Here is a 23,596-nt window from a genome sequence, read left to right as displayed (position 1 = left end):
CAGACCTCAGCACAGGCTTGTCAGATTTACAGACCTTTAATCTACAGTCAGGGGTGTTCATATTATTTTAATCGTTCACAATATTAGTATTAGACTTAAGGTAATGCAATACCACATTGAGCAAATACTTTGCAACAGAAAAGGGCAGCTTGAATAATTTTGCATATCTGACTATTCATTTCTTCAAAGAAGGAGTATGTATTTTAAGATGGCAGCAGCCCAGAAAAAATGCTTGTTTTCTATTAAGAATATTCTTACCACTTCAATAATAACAATAATAATGCATTCAACTACCCATTTTGGTCTAAGCTGAATTTATAGGAAGTTGTACTAAAATTAAATGCTCTAATTATTTAATTTCCAGTTATTTACTTACACGTAAATAAATAGAAACATTTAACATAGTACAAAAAGCCCTATGCCTCTCTAGAGGAGTAAAGACAGAAAAAAATACTTAAATAGGAGTACCTTGTGGAATTTACCTCTACCATCAGTGAGCAAACCCTTAGAGGTCCTCTCCTGTTCTTTAGAAATTAAATCCAGTAATTTTTTATGGAATTTCCTTGAATGCTAAGGAATCTTCAGCAACACATTTACTATTATGTGAAAGTACAGATGCTAATACAAGCAGTCTGTACATGTCAGCCTTCTGAATGAGAAGATAAATACCTAAGATGCCTTTATTTAAAAATGGTTTTATGCACCAGCCATATAGAGTTCATATACGTATAAAAAAATCCCTTACGAGAAAAATGTACAAAAAATGAGGTAGGAGATGACATTAGGCCGCTGCTTTTACCAAAACCCATGAACTGGACATTGAGATCTGAAGGCAAAGTGCATGCCCAAGTGGCACCATGAGGACCCCCACTCCTCCAACAGCACATCTGTTCATCAAAACCTGGAAAAGTTCTGTGTAGGTCTTTGGGTAGTGGTGCTGAATGAAACTAAGAGTAAACTTGAGGACCTGAAATGCAGCTTCCACTAAGACACCAAATTGCTTTACAAACTCGTAAAACAAACAGATTTTTTATTTAAATCCACAAGTACATTTTCTGCCTATTAACAGTAGATCCTCCTTTCTAATCTTCCAAGCTTCTGCTCCTGGAAAACACAATTAACATTACTCACCGCTAAAATACAAGGCAAAACGCTTTCTATTCCCCTTCTCAGCATGGCTTGCCTCCTTTTGGTAAGGCCACCTTAAGGTTATGCCATTCCATAAAGCATTCTGTCCTCAGCAGAGGTGAAACGACTTGGCTGCTCCTGGGTGTGAGCAGAGCACTCTGCACCTTCCCCTTGGCTGCACTGCTCAGATGGCAAGCAGGCTCTAATTAAAAACACTGGCCCGACGCCACTCACAAATCTCATTACTGTCAATTCATCAATTCTGTTTTAATCAGTCATACACAGACACACATGAGTCTTAGTCAGAAATTTTCCTAAGCTTCAGAGCAAGAGAGGCGTGGAAAATAACTACAGGTCTGAGAATAGTTCTCAGTATTTGACTTCATTGGTTGTTCATATACTCCTTCACTTTCTCATAAAAAAAATTAGTTTCCTCACTTTGTTTTCAAAAGACAGGAAAGGAAATAGATATTTTCCCTGAGTCCCTATTCATTGTTTTATTTAAGTGTAGGACATTTCCCATACTGTTTACACCTGAAATGGACAATCACACGTAAACAAACATCTCTTTCTCACACCTGAAATGGACAATCCCACATAAACAAACATCTGTCCCTGTGTGCTGCTGTCATAACACCAACTGTATCATATACATTCCTGGTTTGAAAGGCCTTACCTTCAGGATGTTCCAGAGCCATATTTCATCATTTTTGTGGATAAATCTGGGTAAATCCACCATTTTTTCCTAAAGAACAGTGAACCAACAAAAATTCTGACATCCAGAATTAAATTCATATATTGAAATTCTTATTTCAATAAATCTGTATCATCACCTTCAGGGTAAGGTAACTCACAGTACTGGCTTTTGTTAATAATCAGGACACCAAAAGATTTAGCGCCTTTAAAATGAGATCTCGAGACCGACAACAGAATAACATAACTCTGCACACCTGACTGAAAACTCAAGTCATTATTAGCTTCCCAGGTGCTACACATTTTCTCTGTTGAGATTTTCATTACTACCAAGTCTCAGCTGTGAGAATCCAACACACCTGGTTGCATCTATGTCAGCATTACAAAATATTTGTGCTCATAAAATATTTTTTTTTCTTCACATCAAATGTCCTTCTACCCACAACCATTTAGTGCTGATGCTAAGGCTGACACAGTTACCCAAGAGACAGCACGGTATGACTGAAATATACATGTATAGAAGATATGCACATCTTTCTCCTAAAGAAAATATAAACTAGTAAATTATCTCCCCTTAAAAGAATCTCTAGCTTTCAAGATACTTAAGAATATTTTTTTGTTGCCCTACTCTCACCTTTTGGTCAACCTGCTCATCACCAACAGAAAAATACTCTTAGTTCCTCTGTTTACACAATTTATTGGACTTAAAATACACCTTGGTTGCTACTTCAGTTACCTCATTATTTACCTTACAATTTTATGAAGAGGCACTCAGGTGAAAAGTTAAGGAAGGTTATCACCACCAAATGAGATTATATAACAGAGCACACAAATAAAATGTGTCAGGATCTCAGCATATGAAATCCTTAAGTGCCATTTTGTTTGCTTGGAAAGAGCAAGGTCACAAAATAACCTCAAAACACTAACAACTATCAACAAAAAAATGACTCATTCCAAACTATTCAAATACATAAACCCCACAACAATAACTTAGACATGGACAATGGGAATCTTCCCTATGAAAGGCAAATTTTTGAAGGCAAATACCAGGACAGGACACCAAGCGTAGTGACCGCTATGCACACAGCACACTTAACAGCAACAGAAATTCTACACTGACAACTGCAGCAAGTGACCAGACTTGCTAGACACAGCAAATTATCATTATATTCATTAGGGAAAGCTATCCCATAACGAGACATAATATTACAGCTGCTTAGGATTGTGAAATAAAACTCTTCCAGTTATTTAGGAAAATTATGTGCCAACCAAAACCAATGTTACTTGAAAATGAGGGAACAGGTTCCCAGATATTTTAAGTACAACCATAAATTTCCCTGTCTTGATTTTCTAAAGGTTTTTTCTTTCCACCTTCTAATGAAAACTAAATTGGTCTTTGACCATAATTTCTAAAGCATTTGATGTTCATGCATTGTTTGGCAAAGGTATTTGATGTCTAGTATTAACATGATAACACCACTACCTAAGTGTCAGTAGTTTCTGATAATATTTCTAATGGCACTTCTATTTTTGTAAATGCAATCAAAATCTTTATGATGTACACTCAGGAGTATTCTTCACATAAACTCATATTTTCCAATAAAATCTTTAGGACAGTATACATGATTCCCCCAAAATTCAGATGAACATTACAGATGATCCCTGCTAATGAAGTTACTCTGCAACTTCAACAAAAAAACATCTGACAACCAACACTGACTGCAGTGAGCAAAAATCAGCTTCAGTATTGCTCTGGTTTAAACTGAGATAATTGACAAGCAATAGGGAAAATAAAAAGTGTCTCTTTCTAGCTGAAAAACAAAAAAAATTCAAACATGCATATTGAAAAGAAAAAAAGATTTCTGCTCTCTACAGATACTATCAGTACTCACAAGGATAACTGGCTTTGTATCAAATACCTGGATACTTGGAGAGTACTTCAGCACAAGTAAGGAATTGTCAATTTTATAGCATGTGGTTATTTCTTTGCTAACTTTAACTCTTCAAACACAACACAAGTGGGGCAGCTTCTTCAGCTCTAAGCTGCTGGCTCTATCTTTCTTAAATATTATTCCAGTAAAATTACTTAGAACAGCACACAATGTATTAGGGATAGATGAAAAAATGTGATTTTTAAAGTTTTCTTGTGTGACTTATTTGCTTTTACAGATTAGGCATTTAATACTTCCATAATCCTTTGAATTACTGTGTATTTTTTTTTCAAATCTCTCCTTATTTATTACTACTAGACAGAGAATATATAAAAGGAGTACAACCATTTCCAGAAATGCTCTAGCACTCTATGAGGCAGCTTTTAAGTTCAAACTTCTAAAACAAACAAACAAACAAAATGTATCAAGGAAGGGGCTGATTTATTTACTCCACTAGGTAGCTTAGCCCGCTGGAAAGGACTTTGGGGACACTCCATGGGCACCCTTAAACTATTAACCATCAGGAGATGACTCTCCCATGAAGGAATGAATACAAGAGACAATTTTGCCCTCCACTGGCTAGAACTATCACTGAAAAACACTCCTGCCTTGCTGTGTCAGTGCTGCCTGCTCCACACAGCATGGAAAAACCTCTGGAGCAAAGGCACCAATCCCATTTCAGGGGCAGTAATTAGTAAGGGATAACATGGACAGGAAAGGGGGAAAGGGTGGGTGCTGAGCAGATGGGAATCAGCAATGCAATGAAACAACTCGTCAAAATATAAAGATTTCCACGGAGGGAAACAGAAAAATAACACAGTAACATATTCAGCCTTGAGAATTGCTAGAGCAATGAACACCCATGTGGGAAAGCAGAACCTTGACACTCGTTCCCAGCAAAAATGTTCTGCATGTTGCCCTTCAGATAAGTGAAAGCTTTTCTTTCCCAAACGTACTCATTTGATGCTGCTGCTTCCTGGGGAGCAGATGGATGAAAAATCCATGGAATCTGAAGCAAAGTGTGCCTCAGAATGAAGGAGAAAGGGCAGAAAGTAGGTGAATACTCAAGAAAACAAGGATACCAGAGAACTATCCCTTAAAGCAATTCTTATTCTGTATGCAAAGAAGCATTGAAATTACACTGGGAAAATAAGGGAGGAAAGCTGCTATATTCCAATTTTCAACACTATTCAAATTTAAATGTATTCAACATTTATTAACCACAGGCTTACATGAAAGAAGGTACTTCACAGGATCCCACAGAGACAACACCAAGGTAAAAATTAGGGGTTTTAAATTTTAAGTGGTTTACCAATTACAGTTTTAACAAACATTAACCCACTTACTTTTTCTGTTATAATTTTTTTTCCTCTTTCCCATCCCCCAGTCATTTCCCACCTCTCAGCAGAAGTTCCTAACATCCCATTTAGAGTGTGGCCACACAAACCATTGATTCAGCAGTGGGTGTAAGCGAGGGAAGTGAGACCCTTCAGTGGAAGAGGGAGGAAAGGATCAATCAACTTGCAAGATCAGCTGTCAGCAGAACTCAAAGGGTTTCAGTGTGGAAACTGCTGTGGATGACTCCTGTCCTTCCTTCTGCACTGCAGCCATCTGCCCTCAAACTTCATCCTGCCAAAGGTTTCTGGCATCTCCATTGTTCCAGACACAACACTGAGTATTTGACCACACTCTAGTTGAGGGGAAAAAGAAATTCCTCCTGGTGAAGGAGCTGAAACAGCATTATTATCTGGTGCTTGTCTCTTATCTTTGTTACTGAGTTTGCTTGCATGACAAAATTAAAAGCCTTCATAAAAAATCATGGCTTTTTCCCTTTTTTTTCCCTCTCCAACTCAGCTGGAATCAACATTATTAGAGATAGCATCCCCACCCTCGGAGGAAGAAAAAAATTTACAAAAAAACATTGCATGCAACTTTATTGAGCATTTATATGATTAAAAGATGAGAGGATTAAAAGATAAATTAAATAAAATGGTTTCTTAACTTGGGAGTTTAAAACATCCCAACACATGGTCAAGTTACAGAGTACACTATGAAGTCAACTTTTCTTCATAGGTGGGGATGATTGCCATGAAAGATTCAGAAAGAGCAAATGGGAGCAAAGGCTCTTCCCATTCAATTTGTTTCTTCCATCTTCCATTTGTTTCTTTCCATGTACTGCCAAGGAGGCAATACAGAGAAAAATCAAATTAAAGATGGCATGACTGACATGGTCAAAAGTGAGCAGGGCAAGAACTACTCAGGGATGCAAAGTTTGCCATATCCAAAGCCACAAGGAACAAACTAATACCTAAGAGCAAAACTTCAGTAGTTAAATTTATGATATAATCTAGAAACAGACATAAGTTACTACAGTTAGTGACATAATTAAGACTTAGAGCTTCAGGCAGTGAACTTCAGCCTTTCAAAAACTTCATTCATTCATTCACTGACCAGATGTCTCATGCTACCATAACTTTAATGACTCAAAGGGTTCCTCTGCAAACTTACAGAAATCAATTAAATAGAGAAGTTAGCGCTCAAACCAACCTCCACCATGGCACAAGCATTCACTGCGTTCACTTAGCCTGTAACAAAAGGCGCTCCTAAGAGCGAGAAGCAACACTGCGGGGAGACAAACCCGTTCTCCGGAGGGAGACAAGGTCCTTGTGCAGAGATAAACCCGAAAACCCCCCAAGCCCCGGCAGAGCCGCACCCGCTCCGAGCGGGGCGCACGGAGCCCAACCCGCCCTCCACACTGCTCTTCAGATCCGTAACCTACAGGCACGACAAGATGCCCCAACACGCATAAGCCCCGCGCAAACTGTGCCTAATGAGCACTAATCCCCCCCTATCTCCCAGGCCATCTCCCCCACTCCCCCTGAGCACGCCGGCGCTCCACTTCACACACGTGTGTAAACTTTATTCGCAAAACCCATCCCCAGGAGCCCTCCCTGGCCTCCCTCACCGCCGTGGTCCCCCGGGGGCGGCTGTGCGGGGTTAACCCGGCCCGGGGGCGGGCACGGCGGGATGCGCCACGGACCGCCCGGCCCAGGGTGCGCGGTACCCGCGGGCGGCCGCACCGAGCGGCACCGCAGCCACCTACACAGGGTCCCAGCCCGCGGAGCTCAACCCCAGCCCTGGTTACATCAACGGACCCTCGGTGGGAGCCCTGCGACCGGGGCAGGACCCGGCGCCGCGCATCCCCCCGCGCCCGGCCCCGGGCAGCCCCCACGGCCCCGGGCAGCTCCCGGGGCAAGCGCGGGCCGGGCGCCCGCAGGGTGGAAGCCGAGCTTCGCTCCCGAGCAAAGGAGGGGGCCGAGAGAAGCGGAGGGGCCAAACTGAGGGAGCGAGGGGGGGAAAGGAGGAGAGCGAGGGGGGAGAAAGCAGGAGAGCGGCTGCGGGAGCGCTGCCACGGCCGCGGCCGCGTGTGTGACCCGCCTGCGTGAGGTGGTTACCTGAGGTGACACATATGAATCCAAAGAGGTAAAAGTGAGCAAACTCCGCGATCATTGTCCTCGGGTGGCGCCTGCAAGCAGTCTCATGCCAGAAGAGCGGGGGAAAGAAACGAAGAGCCCCCAGTTATAATTCCACAGAAGCTTAAGGCAAGCGAGGTTCTTTAATCCCGCCGGAGTCCGGGGCGAGCCCCCTCCGGGCACGGCGCTGTCAGGTCCGCGGGGCTCCAGCCGCTCGCCAACTCCGGCCGGCCTCCCCTCTCCTGGCCCGGGCTTTCCTCAGAGCGCCTTGACACTTCCCAGGACTATCCAAAGCGATAGGAGACAACAAAAGATCCTCGAGTTCCCGCAGCGGAGCTCCGCCGCCTCCCGAGCACAAGTTGCTGCCCCGGCCCCAGACTCCGGGACCAGCCGGTAACGGAGCGCAGCCGGGACGGGCAGGACCGGCCACCGCCGCCCTCCGTGAAGGCGAGGAGCGGGCAGGGAGCTCCGCGAAGTGTCCCCGCCGAGTCAGTGCGCGCCCGGCGAGCGGCGGGCAGAGCGCGGCGGCGGAGCGGCGGCAGCGCCCGCTCCCATGGCGGGGGAAGGAGGCGGGCGCGTCGGGGGCCGCGGCGGAGCCCGGCCGCGGTCAGGCGGGGCGGCGGGCAGGGGAGCCCCGGCGGCTGCCCCGAGCCCAGCCCAGCATCGCCGCCGCCCCCGCCCCTGCACGCGGGAATCCCACGCTGGCCCCCGCCCCAGCGCCGGAGGAGGGCACAAGAGGGGCGATGGAAGGAAAGAAGAAAGAAAAGGCAGGGAGAGAGCAGAGGGCGAGCAAAACTTCCCCGGGCCAACGCCCCCGAGCCACCCACCCCAACCGCCGGCCCTCGGTGCGGCGGCTGCGGGAGGAGGAGAGGGAGGAGGAGGAGGAGCGGCTCCTCGCCTTGCCCCGCCGCCGGGGCAGGGGTGCACGAGTCAGGCGGGGCCGAGCCTCAACTTTCTGCTGTCACGTCGAGCCGCTCGCCTCCGCCGCGGGTTTCCCCTTCCCCCTCCCGGCCGCCTCCGCCTCCTGCCCGCGCTGCTGCTGCTGCTGCAGGTCTGGTGCCGCCTCGGGACACCTTAAAGGAGCCGCACCTACGCGGCCCCCGCACGCCCCGAGCGGCGCTGCCCGGCCCGGCGCTCCCTCCCCGCCCGCCCCGCCCTGCGCGGAGTCGGCGCCGCCTCCCGGCCCTGCCCCGCCGAAGGTAACGCGCGGGGCGGCTCCCGGAGCCCCTCCCCAGACAGGAGCGCTGGGAGGGGATGGGGGTAGCCCCGGGCGCAGATAAGTTCGTATTCCCCTCGCCCACCCCCGCTGAAAACAAGCAAAGACACAAAACCCCCGTTCGGGTCTCCACCGGCGTTCCCGAGACTGCGCTTCGCCGGGTGGCTCCCAACGCCGAGGCCTGGCCGTGCTCCAGGGTGGACCAAATCCCTAAGAGGAGCATCCTCAAATCGTCACTCCTGCGGTTGAGTGCACCGACAAATGCTACAGGACCAACCCTGCATGTCCATGCCACACCATGAGATGTAGTGGTGGGGAAAGAAGGGGAGCACTACCGGGAACTTGGAAGAACTTACACTACCACCTCACAGAAAAGCTCCAGCTATCCCTAGATTTGGTTCATTGAGGATTGCATGAGCCAGAAGAAGAAATTTCATTTCCAAGCAGCATATTGAATATATTAATCCCATTGCAAGCAAATCTGCAGTGGGATAATCAAACTATATAGAAACACTCTTGATGTATTTTCTGTCACAGGATTTATACAGACCCCACGCTGTTATCAGCCAAACAGGTTTGGGTGCTGGCAGCCACCACCATCAGTCAAACCACAAGGAATGTCACTGAGTTTGCCCCGTGTTGCATCCCTCAGGGGAAACTGACCAAAAGTCCAACAACAGAAAGGTCCTGTGCATTGCACTGAGTCTGTTTCAGTCCACTTTTATGAGTATGAGATACATAAAGACAGATTTTCAATACTGTAAATCAAAACTGGTTTACATTGGGAAAGGAGGCTCCTGGTTATATGTATATGGTGTATCTCTATCAGCAGAAACCGAACCGGCAAGATTTTCTCCTAAAACTGATAAGAACTGATTAACACCCAAAAGTTAGAAAAATAATCTAGTGTTTTACACCAATTAATTTTCACAGAGAAAAATGAATTAGTGTCCTATATCAAACACATTTAGAAAGCAATCATAACTGTGAAATCAGTAGCAGTGAATAATTTTGCATATGAGCACATTTCTTCAAGCTGTACCTAGCCAACCATTTCTCTTCCTGTTGTGACCTCATGCATCATCCTGCACTTCATGAAAGAAAAATGCATTAGCACCTCCACAGTTAAAACCACACAGCAGAAACAGTGAAGAGCCCTGAGATAATCCTTGAATCCTAGTGAGAAGTTTGAGATTTCAATAAATTAGATTTGGGGTTGTTCTTTTGTAATTGATTAAATAAACAGGAGTCACATGCAGGGCTGAAAAGGGGCCTCAAGAGTACATTTATTTCACCTCTGTTCCCAGATAGGGTCAAATATGAGTAAGACCCTAACTAGCAGGTATTTTGTAATCCCTCTTCTATGCATGTCTCATGACTGGAATTTCATACTGTATTTTGTTAACCTGTCCCAGTTATTATCTAGTCAGATTTCTTGAGGTTTTTTTAAGCCTAGACTAAATAGTCTTCTGGAAGAAAACACACCATCATCACCACCAATAACATATTGAAGACCCTTTTTTCTTTATTATTTCTGTAGTATCAATACTTGGCAGACCCACATTGTGCCACATTCTCTACATATTTTAAGTGATTGCATCTCTTTAAAAAGCAAATCTACGCAGCTACCAGTAGGCCACTCTAAAGGAAATAAATAGGTTCACCCATTCTATGAATGTACCTTCACACATATATTTTACTTGTACATCTATTTATTTACTTGTAAGGTGTCATTCTTATATATTCCTCTGATTATATGGGATGTATTTCCTCTAATCTTTAAATATAAAAGGTAATTTTAGTGCTTTTCTATGGCATTTGTAATTTCTAACAACGTAAATGAATCCATTTACTTTGTAACTGACAAGAAACATACAGAATGTGTACAGAAGGTAAACAAAGCATTTTCCTTATTCCCAGAGAGTTTTCACAACCCAAGATGAATCTGTTTCCTGTTCATTAGTGCAATATAGGTTTCTAGATTCACTCACACTTTTGCTTATGTAATTTAAAAAAAAAAAAGGGCCAGTAAAATTTTATGTCATGTCAAAGTCTTGTTGTTTGCTTGTTTTCAGTCTTGCTGGCTGCTAATTTGAAATTCACAGAGAAATTCACCATACAGCAGTGGATTAAATCTCTGAAGCTTGAATGACCTTACCATGTGATCATGAGATGAGCCTACGTAAAACAGTTTAAAGCTTTTGTGCCACGGTTACCCCACCTTTAATGAGGCTCTAAGACTGTTTCAATCACTATAAAGAATTTTTTATCCTTTGAGAAGAACAGAGTCATTCTGCTTTAGGTACCTATAGTGAAAGTACAGTAGAGCTTCAAAGGCTTGTTCAATTTGTACTGTCTCAGATACTTCATAACATAATGTTTAGCTGTCAGTGCTTTCTTACTTCAGAAAAATTGCTAGGAGTGAATGTATACTGCTCTAATTATCTTTCTTAAAATTCATTTAGATTGTAATAATGTATAACAGCTGCACGGCTGAGTGAATCTCTTCAAATTGTAAGCCTCCAGAATTTCATCAGAATGTCTTGTAAGTAATTGACATCATCTTTAATTCTGCAGATGTTCTTACAAAATGTGTGCTATCAAAGCACCCTTATTGTCCTTGATACTGAGACATAGAGACACCCGTGTGAGACACACACGTATGTGTGTGTCTGTCAGTAAATATTTCTAGGAAAAGAAACACAGCTTTAACCTCTTCAGATGTGGGGAACAGTACCATCGATGAGGATTATAAAGCAGATGTACTTGCTGTGTTTATTCTGTAATATTTTAAGACCTACACAAACATGTAATTTCTGGGAGAGCAGAACTACTTTGAAACACAGAATTACACACGCTGCCTGAGTTTGAGGCGCAGGACTTGCATGAAACCTCCCAACAAAAAAGGTTCTCCAGAACTGATAGTTGTGATTCAGCAGATGGCACTCTTCCCTCGAAGTGACTGAAATCAGTTCTCCCTCTGATACCAGGGATGATGTGCTTTGAGAGATTATTCAGAAGAACTTGAACTTCTGTAAGCACTGCAGATCGCAGGCACTCCTCTCCAAGGGCAGAGACACGCACACGACATCTTGGATGTGCTGTGGGGGCAAACACGGTGCCTCTCCACAAACCTCTTTGAACTTAGATGGCTCTCCCCCTTCCCGATCTCCAAACTAGCGTGTAGCCTCCCGGTTATCAGCGGGGCAGGCTGCCAGGAATCCCTCTGTGTGTGCACTTCACTGTCACACGCGCTCGTGTCTGCAGAGGCTCACCGAGTTTATCGTCCCGAGGCTGGCAGCCAGCATTACTGAATCGCTGCCTTTATTCTGCAGGCTGCAGCTAAGCTCCCATTGACATCACAGGCATTATATAGATACAACCGAGTTTCAAAAAGTCCTTCTTCCAGACTCTTTAGGACACCGTGGAAGTGATGCGTTGCATTGTTTAGTGAACTGCCTTAAAAAAAACTAGTATAAATATTTTTTTCTAAGTGTAAGTTGAAATTAAGTGGAAAAACATGAGGAATTATATATATGAGGAATTAAATATACATCTCTCTTTGTGTGTTTGTCTCTAAATATATTATGGGTCTTAACCATGGCAGGAATCCTAGCTGAAGTCAATAAACCTACCTGATTAGTACATAATTAGTACATATATAAACATACCTGAACAGTACATTATTTCAGTGTTTTTTTCATTAGGAAAAAAAAAAAAAAGGGATTTTTCTACATTAGATCTAAACAAGCACTGAAATGTTGGAAGAAGGAGCACTGTAAAGGACAGTGGAATATAAAAAGTGCATGAATAGCAAAAGCTTGAAAACCTACAGTTGCCATATAATTAATTGGGATAATTATTAGGAACAAACAAGAAATGTTATGATTTCCATGCCCATATAAGTAAATTTCTGTCTCTTTCTTGACCTGTCTGGTTACTGTTTAAACATGCTGTTCAAAGACATTGTTTTCTTGTATTTGATTGTTTGGGCCTTACCATGATTTTGCTTTTATTTACATTAATTTTATGATGCAATCCTTATTTTCTTTGATGTTACTCTTAATTACACTACTAGTGAATTCAGACTTCCAGTGTCTTTCACTACATACAACATTTAGAATAGCACTCGAGTCATTACAGAGCAAGGAATAATAGCAATAAAATATAATATTTTAAAATATAATAATTTATTTGCTATGATGGATTCAAAGATAGAGACCGTAAGGAAGCTCAAGCCTCATTATGCTAGGTGTGTAAAAACACCATGATAAAAGATTCTTTCTTCAAAGGATTTATGAAGCATCACTATCAACATAAAGAACTTAAAGAAAAAAATCACCACTGGCATAAACATGCAAAATCCCATTGAATTTTATCCTTTAATATTCCTTTGTATTAGGGGTGAATGGGACTTTTCATTTCTGTTCAAAGATGCTATAGCACATCCCCACTGGAAAAAAAAAAAAATCACTGAAGCTATATTCCTTCTGCTGCCCCAGTAGAAAATGCTAAAGGCATATTTGCTATTCAGTCTACTCAGCAGACTAGCTCAAACGCTTTTAAAAATTATTTTAATTATAGGAAATATTGCCTAGAACTCCTGCTTTGTGGTTTTGTTCTTGTTAGTGACAAAATGCTAATCTGCTTAATATGTAATTTATATACAAACAACACAGTATTTATTACAAAACCAGTGTTATCTCTGATATTGCCAAACAAAGAGAGACCTGTCCCTGAAATCTCAGTATTTGCTTTAAATGTTTAACAAATGAGCCATTCAGGACTCACTATCTCCTGGCCTCAATACGAGGAGTATGAGGGTGTCACCTAGTGGATTGTTCTGGCTGCCTGGAGGAGAGCTCACAAGCCAAATCAGCCAAATGGCATTGAATGAACTAACAAAATGAAAGAGAAAGGCTTCTTTTTTTCTTTATTTAATTACTCCGCGAATTGTGAGAGCTTCAACAGAGCGTTATTGTTCTGTAATATCTGCCTTTGGGTTCCCATTCATGCCACAGAATCTGTTGGCACTGAAAAGGGCTGTAAGAATGATGCATCCAAAATTTTGAAGAGAAAATTACCTATGTTCCTGGATCAGAGGAAAGGTTTAATATTACCAGAGACAACCATTTTAAATGAGTTGCACAAAACTTTTGTTTGAGATTACAAATAATAAGTGGAAGAAAGTGCCTGTATGTTTCATCAATTACATTTTTAGAGAAGGAACTCTTCTATGGTTTTCAGCAGGCCATCAAAAAAAGGGGGGTTTGCATGTATTAATTTGAGATTGCTGTGTGCATTTATAATTCATGAATAGTTAAGGTTAACCTTAGCAATCTGGAGATGAAAAGGATTACATAAACTATCCATCTTATTTCTTTGATTGAATTACTGCACATATTTAAAGCAGACGCCACTTAAGAACGGAATACCTGCAGTGAATTAACTCAGTCAAATGCAAAGCAGATACCCAGCCAGCTCACCCAGTACCATCGCAATTGCATGTTGAAATTTAAAATAACCAGCATACAATTTATAATTGCATGATGAAAGCCTATCTGATCCCATATATTTAACCTCTTTTAATTAAAAAAATGCTTACTATAGTTTTAATATTGCATTCTGCCCTTGAGTGGAGGAAGGGAAGAAAACAAGGATGGAACTACAGATGATAAAGACATCCTATTTTCGTGCCTAGAGCATGCATTTGAATTACACCCCCTGAAATTCTTGAATGTGTGCTGTGTGACCAGCATGGGAAGAGGAGCAAGTCTTTGCCCCATGATGGTATGCTTATTTTTTTGTGTCAGAAGTACATCCTACCCATCAGCAGACACAGTATGGTACTGGAAGCAGCAGCAAAAATCTTGCATTAGCAGTACACTTTGCTGGCCTTGCTGCTGGTGCCCTGCCTTAATATGTATGTTTTAATGAGCAAGTGGATCTGCCTTCCTCTGTGTAGGAGGGCTAGCACATCCTTAGCCTTTTCTCCAAATACAAAATAGACACAAAATTCCTTGAAAAATACCCCTGGTGAAAAGGTATGAAGACCCCAGAAATCCTTATCCATATTGAAAGCTCTCAGAATCACACTTCACTGTGATTCACAAGAGAACTGTGAAACTGTATATTACTTAATGTAATTAGAAAAAGAAAATTTATAGAGGTATTTCAATTGTTGGACTACAGACTACCTCTACTTCTTGAGGTAGGAAATGAAGAAAGGGAAAAAAAGGTTAGGTAAATTCCCTCAAAACAGAGAACAGAGTTCCGTTGATCAGAAACATCTTATTCTGCTAGATACTAAATGTTTTCTGGCCCTTAGAAGCATTTCTCCGCTCTTTGGGACATAGAATTATTTGGGGATTTTCTTTTTTAATGTATATTGTCGTGTCAACACTGTTGGTCCAGATCCTAATGGATTCTGCTGTGAAGTGCCCAGGTGATGCCCATTGAGGAGTTCAGTAGGAGACACTGACTAACTACTAAACCTACAAGTAAGGATTACTGCTGAGGGAGGGAATACTGTCAGTGAGCTTTGTATACCCATTCATACAGCAGGATATTTCATTTTGAAACAGTTCCCTCCAGGAGCAGTACCAGGCTCCCATACCTCATACATCTCCTTTTGTACAGAAGGTCAGACTGCCTTCAGGATGGGGGGAAAAAAAGGAAAACAAACTAGAGGGAAGGCCTTGGGCCCCAGCTAAATATTTCATTAAAAAGAAAACTGGTCTTGCATGTGTTCTCTTTAAAACCTCCCAAAGGACAAATCTGTCAGGGAACATCTACATAGTTAAGAGCATCCAGCAACACAACCATTCCTCCCACTCTCCGAGACGGCCTGACACGAGCCAGCTCCGGCGCAGAAGCTGAGTAAATATTCTCTGCTGGTGCCAAGGCTGAGCTAACACAGGTTGTGTCTCAACAGGCCTTATTAGCTCAGGCTCATTACTGTAATAACTGGGCTCCGTGGCAGCAGGAGCTGCTCCTGGCGCTGCAGACATGCCGTCAGCGCGCTCCTCCTCTTCTGCCCGCAGATTCGCTCCTTGCATTGCAGCCCGCAGCTGCTCCTCTCGAAAAGCTCTCCTGGCATACAAGGCCATGTCAAAAATAGTGGGTGGGTTGGTGGAAGGTTGTGAAGAGCTGGCAGGGCAGGGGATCACCCCTGCAGCACTGTAATGGCGTTTTTCCCGAGTACAAAGCACGACCTTAGGCAAGGATCACGCAGGTATACAACTTCCACTTTCCTCTTCTGTCACCTCTTAACAGAGAAAATTACACACTAAGCACCTTAAAAACGCAGCAATCTGCTTTCAAATAAAAAGTTGAAAATTCTTTTATATAAATGAGCAAGTTCTGTACCATCCTAGCTGATACTCGGTAAACACAATTTAGCTTTTACCCTCAGCTGCACTGCTGGACAAACAACCTACTGTTTAGAGTGCACAGTCAGAGCTCCATGGGCTCACAAAACCCACTTCAAAGAACACAACAAGAACAGAAAAATTGCTTTTTAAATCTTACTGCTGTACGGGCACAGGACCAGCATGGCAGTTCAGGTAGCAATATCAGACTAAATAAATATTAAGACTGAAGAAAGTCTCAGGCAAAGTTCCTGCAGACCACAATAGGAGAGGATACTATCTGGGATCTACACCTTCCACATATGACTCCTGTAGCTGTAGTTCTTAGGTGAGTAAGAGAGCAGCAGTGAGACACAAACATTATGTGTCAAAACCATAATTTGAAATTTACACCTACACACAAAGATGAAGAAAATTATTCCAAATCGTTTTGCATTCTTTATTTATTAAATTATTTCAGGTTTTATTTCAACTGACATTTTGAGGTGTTGCTTCATAATGATGGAGCTGAGAAACCATCTGTTTTTGTGTATTCAAAAGAGATAGTCTCACATAGAGGTAATAACCTTAGGCCAGGGGAGATTTCATTGGCACTCAGAGGGTTTTTAATATTGAAATTTTGCATATTGCCATGGAAAGTTTCTACTAACCAAGAGGGAACTCTTTTTAAGTGGTAGAATAAGCTATTCGCCTGAGTAGAAGTTGGAGAGATTTTATTCAAGCATATTCAGTTGGTTCTCATTATGAACAACTTTATATTTCATTGTAAAATTTTATATTTGCCTCCCAACTTTTAAGAAAATATGCACACTTACTTTTTGAGACATATTTTGGTATGCAATATTACTTGTGCTGCAAGATTTGCATTTTGATTTACTGAAGAAAACGAGGTTTAAAATCCTGACTTATTATAATGGGGAAATCCTCACAATCAATTCAATGTGATGATAAATACATGTCTTTCAGTAAAGTACTTATCTAACCTCCAGTGTACTTTGTTCTTATCTGGATGGATTCCAAAATATACAGTTTCAAGTGAATTATGCTATAATGCCCTCTGCTGGTCCTGAGCTAGTAAAAGCACTCTAAATTTCCTTTGTAGTTCACCTGAAAAGGTACAAAAATGGCATGAAGAACTTGGGCTCAAACCATCATAAACCTCTACCAGTACCCTAGGCTGATTATAGACTCTAATAAGACTTTTTTTAAATAAAACCGGCAAACTTGATCTTAAAAAATACCAAATTTGACATAAACTTTTTACAAAGTTGCCAAGACCTTCAAGGTTTCTCAAGAAAGAATCTTTGCAAAATTCTCAAAATTCTGTGAAAAATTCCATAGCTTTAAGGAATAAACTATTAAAGATCATCAAATGAAATTTATTTAACTTCAAGACCTTGATACTGCATTAGGAAGTCAAGACTGAAAATCCTACCAGAGTGCTAATGCTGGATTTCAGAATTTCAAAGCGCTTTTCTTATATTGTACCAATCCAGCACCTGGCAATATCCAGAGGCTGAAGCCACTCTTCAAGTAAGGAACTGAATATATGTAATAGGATTTATATTGAAACTTTGGTTGGTATTTTAAATGTCTTAAAAATAAAAAAAGGAGATGACAACTCAGACAGTTAAGTACAGCTGTACCAGAGGATCCTGCTTCAATACTTTTATGGCATGAATATGCGGAAAAAAAGGAAATACTGAAAAATCAACTTAAGTTTTTCCCTGCTCGACTTATTACTGCCTGACAGAAGGCTTAGTGAGAAGCTACCCATTCCCAAGGAGTTAATTAGTACCTTCTGCGAATAAATACCAATCACACCAACATCTTATATGCAGCAAGATTAAACAAGTAATGTTTTTTAAAGTTCCGTATCCTTTGAAGTATGCTTGGTTAAAATTGCCTTAATTAGATAGCATAATGCTAAAAATAAGGTTAGGGTATTCTTGTTTTTTCCTTCCTTTTTTCCCTGAACACAGAGTAAAAATTATAAACCTGGCCCAAATTTGGCATCATGGAAACATGAATGAGAGTTTCAGAAGTGCTTTGCAGAGGGGGATATTCAACTGCCACTGAAAGAACTCCCCTTGGTATTTTTGAAAATCCCACCCTTAACCCTTTATTAAGAATCCCTTGAAAGAGATTTTTGCTTGAAGCCATAAATCTGCCCATCAGATATGCAGGGCGAATCAGCAATTAACAGGAGACATGAAGGATTTTCTTGATTACAGTTTGGACAAGCATTTCTCTGGGGAGCTGCTGCTTTTGTTCAAAATCAGCCTGTCTCCTCCATGTTTGAGCAGGCTGCATGCTTCAACATCAGAATAAGAGAATTTTAGTGCCACAGAAACATGGCCTTGAATGGCCCAAAATGTTTATCTTATAGATCAGGCAAAATCTTGTTGCTCTTTCACATCATTTCTGATGGCAAAAGCTGGCATCTGAAACAATACTCTGCTTTTGTGGGACACAAATGATGAATACATGCAATGTGGCAATAAACACGTTAAAGGCAAACATTTGCTCTCAAATTGTGTAGATTCAGCTTAATCCCGAGAGGATTTCAGGTTCTTGGATCTGCCATTGAGGTGACAACCCACTGCCTGAGAGTAGGTGTGGGAGGCATGCCTGCCACTTTCCAGATCTGTGGGAAAAGCTGGTGTCCATCTGTTTTCTTCCCCAACATTTTTAATGATTTTCCATATCTGTGATTAACTATGTTATTTAAGCTATAGTGAAGAAAAGAGAAAAGTTTTAAATAGCATAATGTAGTTCGCTTTGAAATCTGCTTTATTATCATAAAGATTGCAGTGACTTTTACTTCATCTGTTTGGGTTTATGTTTGAAACTTAACTTACTAACTACAGGAAACACTTACATCAGTCATCAGATTTCCTATCAATGAAATAATGTGATGCCTAGCTAGCCTGTGAAAAATTTGCTTTGTTGCTACTCTGGAAGATATTGCCCAATGTAGTCTAGAAAAGAAACATTTATGAATTTTCTCTTATCACTACTGGTAACTCTAGTCCCAGTTATATTAATCATTTCCTACTTAATAAATTTGTATTGTGTCCAGTAGTTAAAACAACACATGCTTAAGAAACAGCCTATTCTGTTACTACCCACTGGATTCAGGAGAAAGTATTCATTTGACATTGAATTCTCACTTAAATGGCAGAGAGGCTGAGGTCCACTGTGAAAAACCTCTGTTCCAGAGAGGAGATGCCATTTTTCCAGAATCTTGCTGCACAAACATAGATTGGTGCAGAATTTTAACAATATAAATAAACTTCCTCCTCAAATGCTCCCATGTTTGTCAGAACACTACACAGCATAGGTCTAGTTCTGAATAGCAATAAAAGAAATCTGTCTTGGGGTGAACTTTGCTGTTCCAGGAATGGCAGCTATTCCCATGGCACAGCAATATTCCCTGTTTCTCAGAAACAAAAACACACTAGCAGCAACAGGCAGAGGGGAGGACAGAAAGGCCTTGACCCCTCTATTTCCAAGCAGGTGACAGCGCCATAAGTCTGACTGAGACTCCATGGCCATAAACTGGAGCCAGAAAACCCATAAGATCCAAAATCTTTATGTTCTGTCTGCTCATCCTTGCCATCTGAAACACTGCCATGTCCAAATATCAACACAACAGTTCCACCTCATGAGGCCTGAGGTCATGAGTTGTGGGGAAATGTCAAAGCCTTATTTCTGTCATATCCTGGAAAACCAGGACCAATGTATTTGTACCCACAGGAAAAAAAAAAAAAAGAAGAAATAACAGCCAATAAATATATTTTTGAGCACATTTATGCCTATCTGTTAACAAGTTTAATAAGACATGAAATAGATCTCTACTTTTGAAATCAAGCAGCAGGTTCTGGAAGTGATACTTACAAACAGATTATTAGTACAAACAGCCTCTAATAACACAGCGCTGAGGAGTCAAGGGAATAAATGGAATTTTCATTTCTTGATCCCTGCAAATTAAGATAAGGTGCTTTTCTGGAAACCTTAAGTAAATACCAGTGTGTCTTATGGAGTGCAGCAGAGGGGTTAAATGGGTGAAATTGAAATGCCTTTTATCACAATAATCAAGTGATCCTTTTTTTTTTATCGTGGATGTCACAAATTGAATGATACAATATATTATTTATGAAATGAACATAAGTATTTAAAAAAATTATATATTACAACTGATTTAAAAGGTTTCATTTATATCTGTAAGTATAACCACACCACAGCTTGCAAGTGATTCTTTTCTAATCTATTGACAAAAATGAACAGAGATCCAAAACATGATAGTCCATACCCACAAAATGGGGATGAATTATTCCTTTCTCACCCCTTCAGTTTGTGGTTTACACACTACAACACAAGCTAATTATATTGATGTTCCTAATCGTAAAATTTAGGGGAATTTTCATATCTTTCACTGAAGTAATATCTTCAGTTGATTAGAAGTAAGATTGGAAAACAAATATTTTAATGAAATATACAACACAGAGTTCTACTAAATACAATCACACATTGCTCAGCAAAGCTGCCAATAAAGTGAAACAAATACAACTCCTCAAATATTTCAATGAAATGAGTAATTAACAAGTTTCTAGTATGGAGCTTCTTGGAGTACAAAGAATAAATCTCCTAAAATAAAGGCAAGACACTAACAACCCAATTTCATGCAGAATTCCTGCTCCTGAAAGGTCTGAAGCCTCAGGCACTTAGAATTTACTGTTCTCATTCACAGAAATGATTTGCAGACCTAAATGAATATTTTAGGGTTTTTTCTTGGAGTCAAATGATCCATCTGTTTACTAAAACAATTCACCACAAAGCCAAAGAGGTCATTTCAGGGTAAAACCTCCATCTCAGCAAAGGGTAAACCAAACAGGGTGTCAAGTTGAACTATTTGAAGTATAAAGTAACATGAGATAACATTTGATGATGGTCCGATTGTATGATCTTTCTGCTCCAGCATTTTTAAGACTGACATACAAATAATGATTTTCTTGGAAGGTATTAAATGAACGAGATTTATATTTCTATGGCATTATCCCAGTCTTACACTGCTGAGCAGTGTTGATAATGAATGTTATTTGTAAAAATGAATATATTCGCCAGCTTACAGCCACACCACCACACAAGGGAGTGTTTTCAGCAGGCTATGAATGTGTAAGTTGAATCAAGGCAAGAGGCATAAGCCACACAACTTTTTCATCTTATTTCATGATATGGGAAAAGCTGAAGAATGAGAATGAGAGATACTATTTATTTTGAATTGCTAATTTGCAGTAGAATTGCCATGTTTTGTGTGGGACTTGGTGGCAAGGGAAAATGAGTAAAATAAATTCAATAGGAATATATTTGTCTGAACTGAAATTATACCAAATCTCCTAATTTTAGCATTACCAAAAATTCAGTGGTGTTAGACTTACATTACATCTTCTACTATAAAAAACTCCCTATTATTGGCTATATTCTCAAAATTAGAATCAAGTTTTTCTTCCTAAAATAGAAAAGATAATAGAGTATCTGTGATAATTCTTCAAATACAGTCATCAATACCAAGAATTACCAGAATCTATAGAAAATAAAATCTGTTCTCAGTGAGCTGATTCCCTCCAGTTGTGGTGCTTCTTTTTGCTAATCCTTGAACTGGAAACAGGCAGGTGTAAACACTGAATTAGATCTCAGTGTTCTGGGTTGGAAATGAGCCACAAGGATCATCAAGTCCAACTCTTTCATGAATAAAACTCTTTCATATAAAGATCAAACCCACAACAGTGCAGAGTCTAGTGGAGGAAAATAAGCACGAAAACCCGCATTGAGAGTATTGTGTATAATCTTCCAACTTAAAACCTTATCTGATGGGTAGAAGTACAGCTCTGGGTTCCTATCAGAATTTATTGACACATTTGTATCATCACACATAGTACAGCTCCTTGGGCCCCGGGCTCTGTCCTGGTTAGCCCAGATTTCCTATCTATGAACATAAATATCAGTCATCCATCCTCCATCAAAAAAATCCAGGATAATTTGTTTTTCCCATATACTTTTCAAAAGGGTTTTTTTTTTTTTTTTCTAAAGCCACAGTGGAAATTTGTAGACGTTTTTGGTTTTGGGTTTTTTTCTATTTTTGGGTAGGTTTTTGGTTTTTTTTTTTTTTTAGTTTTGTTTGTTTGTTTGTTGTTTTGCATTAAAGGATTCCACGTATCTTGTTTGGAGCAGTGTTTCAGAGGTCAGCTTTCTACAAGCAAGTTCTGGGCTAGTTCCATCTGCAGCCAACAAGAGAAATAGGCTACTCCAGAGGCTCTCTAAGGGATGATCTTAGCATTTATTTTAGAGCTGGTGAATCATCCTCTGCAAGTGCCTCTTTCTGCCCTCTTACTCCCAGACTGGTTTAGATTTTTCATACACCCAAAGTTAGGCAAGATAAGTCCAATCTTTACATACAATACTTGAGTGCAGGACTTAGCTTTGTTTGGAAAATGTTTTCACAAAAGGTGTCTTCAATATCTTGTTTTAGATTTATTTGACACAGGGCTTTGAGTAGGAAGTCTTTTCTGCAAACTCGAAGAACCGGTGAAACTCTTTTTTTAACTAAGAGTTCTGAACTTGAGCTGTTTGGCTGAATCCTGGGTCATCTGATTGGATCATCTGAAACAAGCAGCTCAGCTTCCTTGATTATTTCCCCTGAATATTCTACAACAGTTGTTTGCACACAATTAATTAGAAACTGGAGTCGCTGTAAGAAAGGGGTGGACTAATTAACCTACAGTTTCCTGTAACACCTAACAATTCTCCTACTTATTATGCAAAAGAAAAAGAATTTCTTTTCCTAGCCACAGATTTTGCAGTACTAGAGGAAATTGCTCAAGCCCCACAGCAAAGGACTTCTATTGAGAAGGAAATGGAAAGGAAAGGAAAGGAAAGGAAAGGAAAGGAAAGGAAAGGAACGGAAAGGAAAGGAAAGGAAAGGAAAGGAAAGGAAAGGAAAGGAAAGGAAAGGAAAGGAAAGGAAAGGAAAGGAAAGGAAAGGAAAGGAAAGGAAAGGTTAGGTTGTGTCTTCTGGCTATGAAACCACTAGAGTTTCCTGTTTTCTGCCATGTTCTGTACAGTACATATGAAGTGTGATGACAATGATGGTGGTAAGGAGTTGATTCTTGCTTTAATCTGTTTTCAAATCTCTCTTGAGTTTTAACACCCAGACAAGCGTTTAATCCTGATGTCTTGCCTTCAAAGCCACAGACAGATTCCTACAAAGGTCTTTAGATAAGCAGTAAAAGTGCTGAATGTTGTGAAAACATACGTGTTTCTTCTTTCAGATCCACTCCTTTGTATACTTCTTTTTATTAGTTTTGAGATTATTAGACACACTGTCTAGAGATAAAATACTGATATTACATAGATTTAATCTCATAAGAAAACAGATGCCATCTTTAAAATTATTTAAACCATACAGGTGCTTTATATTAATCAAATTCTTTTTTTGCTTTGAGTATAACTGTGTCAATTGAGGTGCTTATCTGTTCATGTTCTGTTCAAATAAATTACTGCTAATCATGTTTGAGGGCATGTTTAAGAGTTTTTAGACTGGTAATAGATATTACATCTTTTCAAAACTATCATAAATATTATACTGTAACAGCTATAGTGCATCTGGATAACATTCAGGGAATTGAATTGATTCATAATCATCGCTACCTACTGTGCTGCAGTACCCAACCCTAAAAGAATGTTGTTATTAGACTGTGCAGAGTACCCTTGAACTATACAGTA

The 23,596-nt window shown here is 40.6% G+C and overlaps 1 protein-coding gene across 4 annotated transcripts in view; it reads right to left on the bottom strand.

The window, feature by feature from the left end:
- Window positions 1-23,596, bottom strand: part of ROBO1 (roundabout guidance receptor 1) — a 680,236-nt gene that overhangs the window by 285,401 nt on the left and 371,239 nt on the right. The window contains exon 1 of one of the 4 annotated variants that reach the window (XM_054270281.1): window positions 7,208-7,690. The exons of the other annotated variants lie outside the window; for them this stretch is intronic. Within the exon in view, the coding sequence (XP_054126256.1) occupies window positions 7,208-7,262 (55 nt within the window). The 5' untranslated portion in view covers window positions 7,263-7,690. Of the gene's footprint in view, window positions 1-7,207; window positions 7,691-23,596 lie in introns of those variants that run through there. 4 annotated transcript variants of the gene reach the window in all.

The sequence above is a fragment of the Melozone crissalis genome, unplaced genomic scaffold, assembly GCF_028551555.1.
Source record: "Melozone crissalis strain CALT ecotype California unplaced genomic scaffold, PUWL_Pcris_2 ptg000009l_1, whole genome shotgun sequence".
Classification (NCBI taxonomy): Eukaryota; Metazoa; Chordata; class Aves; order Passeriformes; family Passerellidae; genus Melozone; species Melozone crissalis.
Note: the sequence above shows the minus strand (reverse complement) of the source record. Positions and strands in the feature narration are given on the sequence as shown.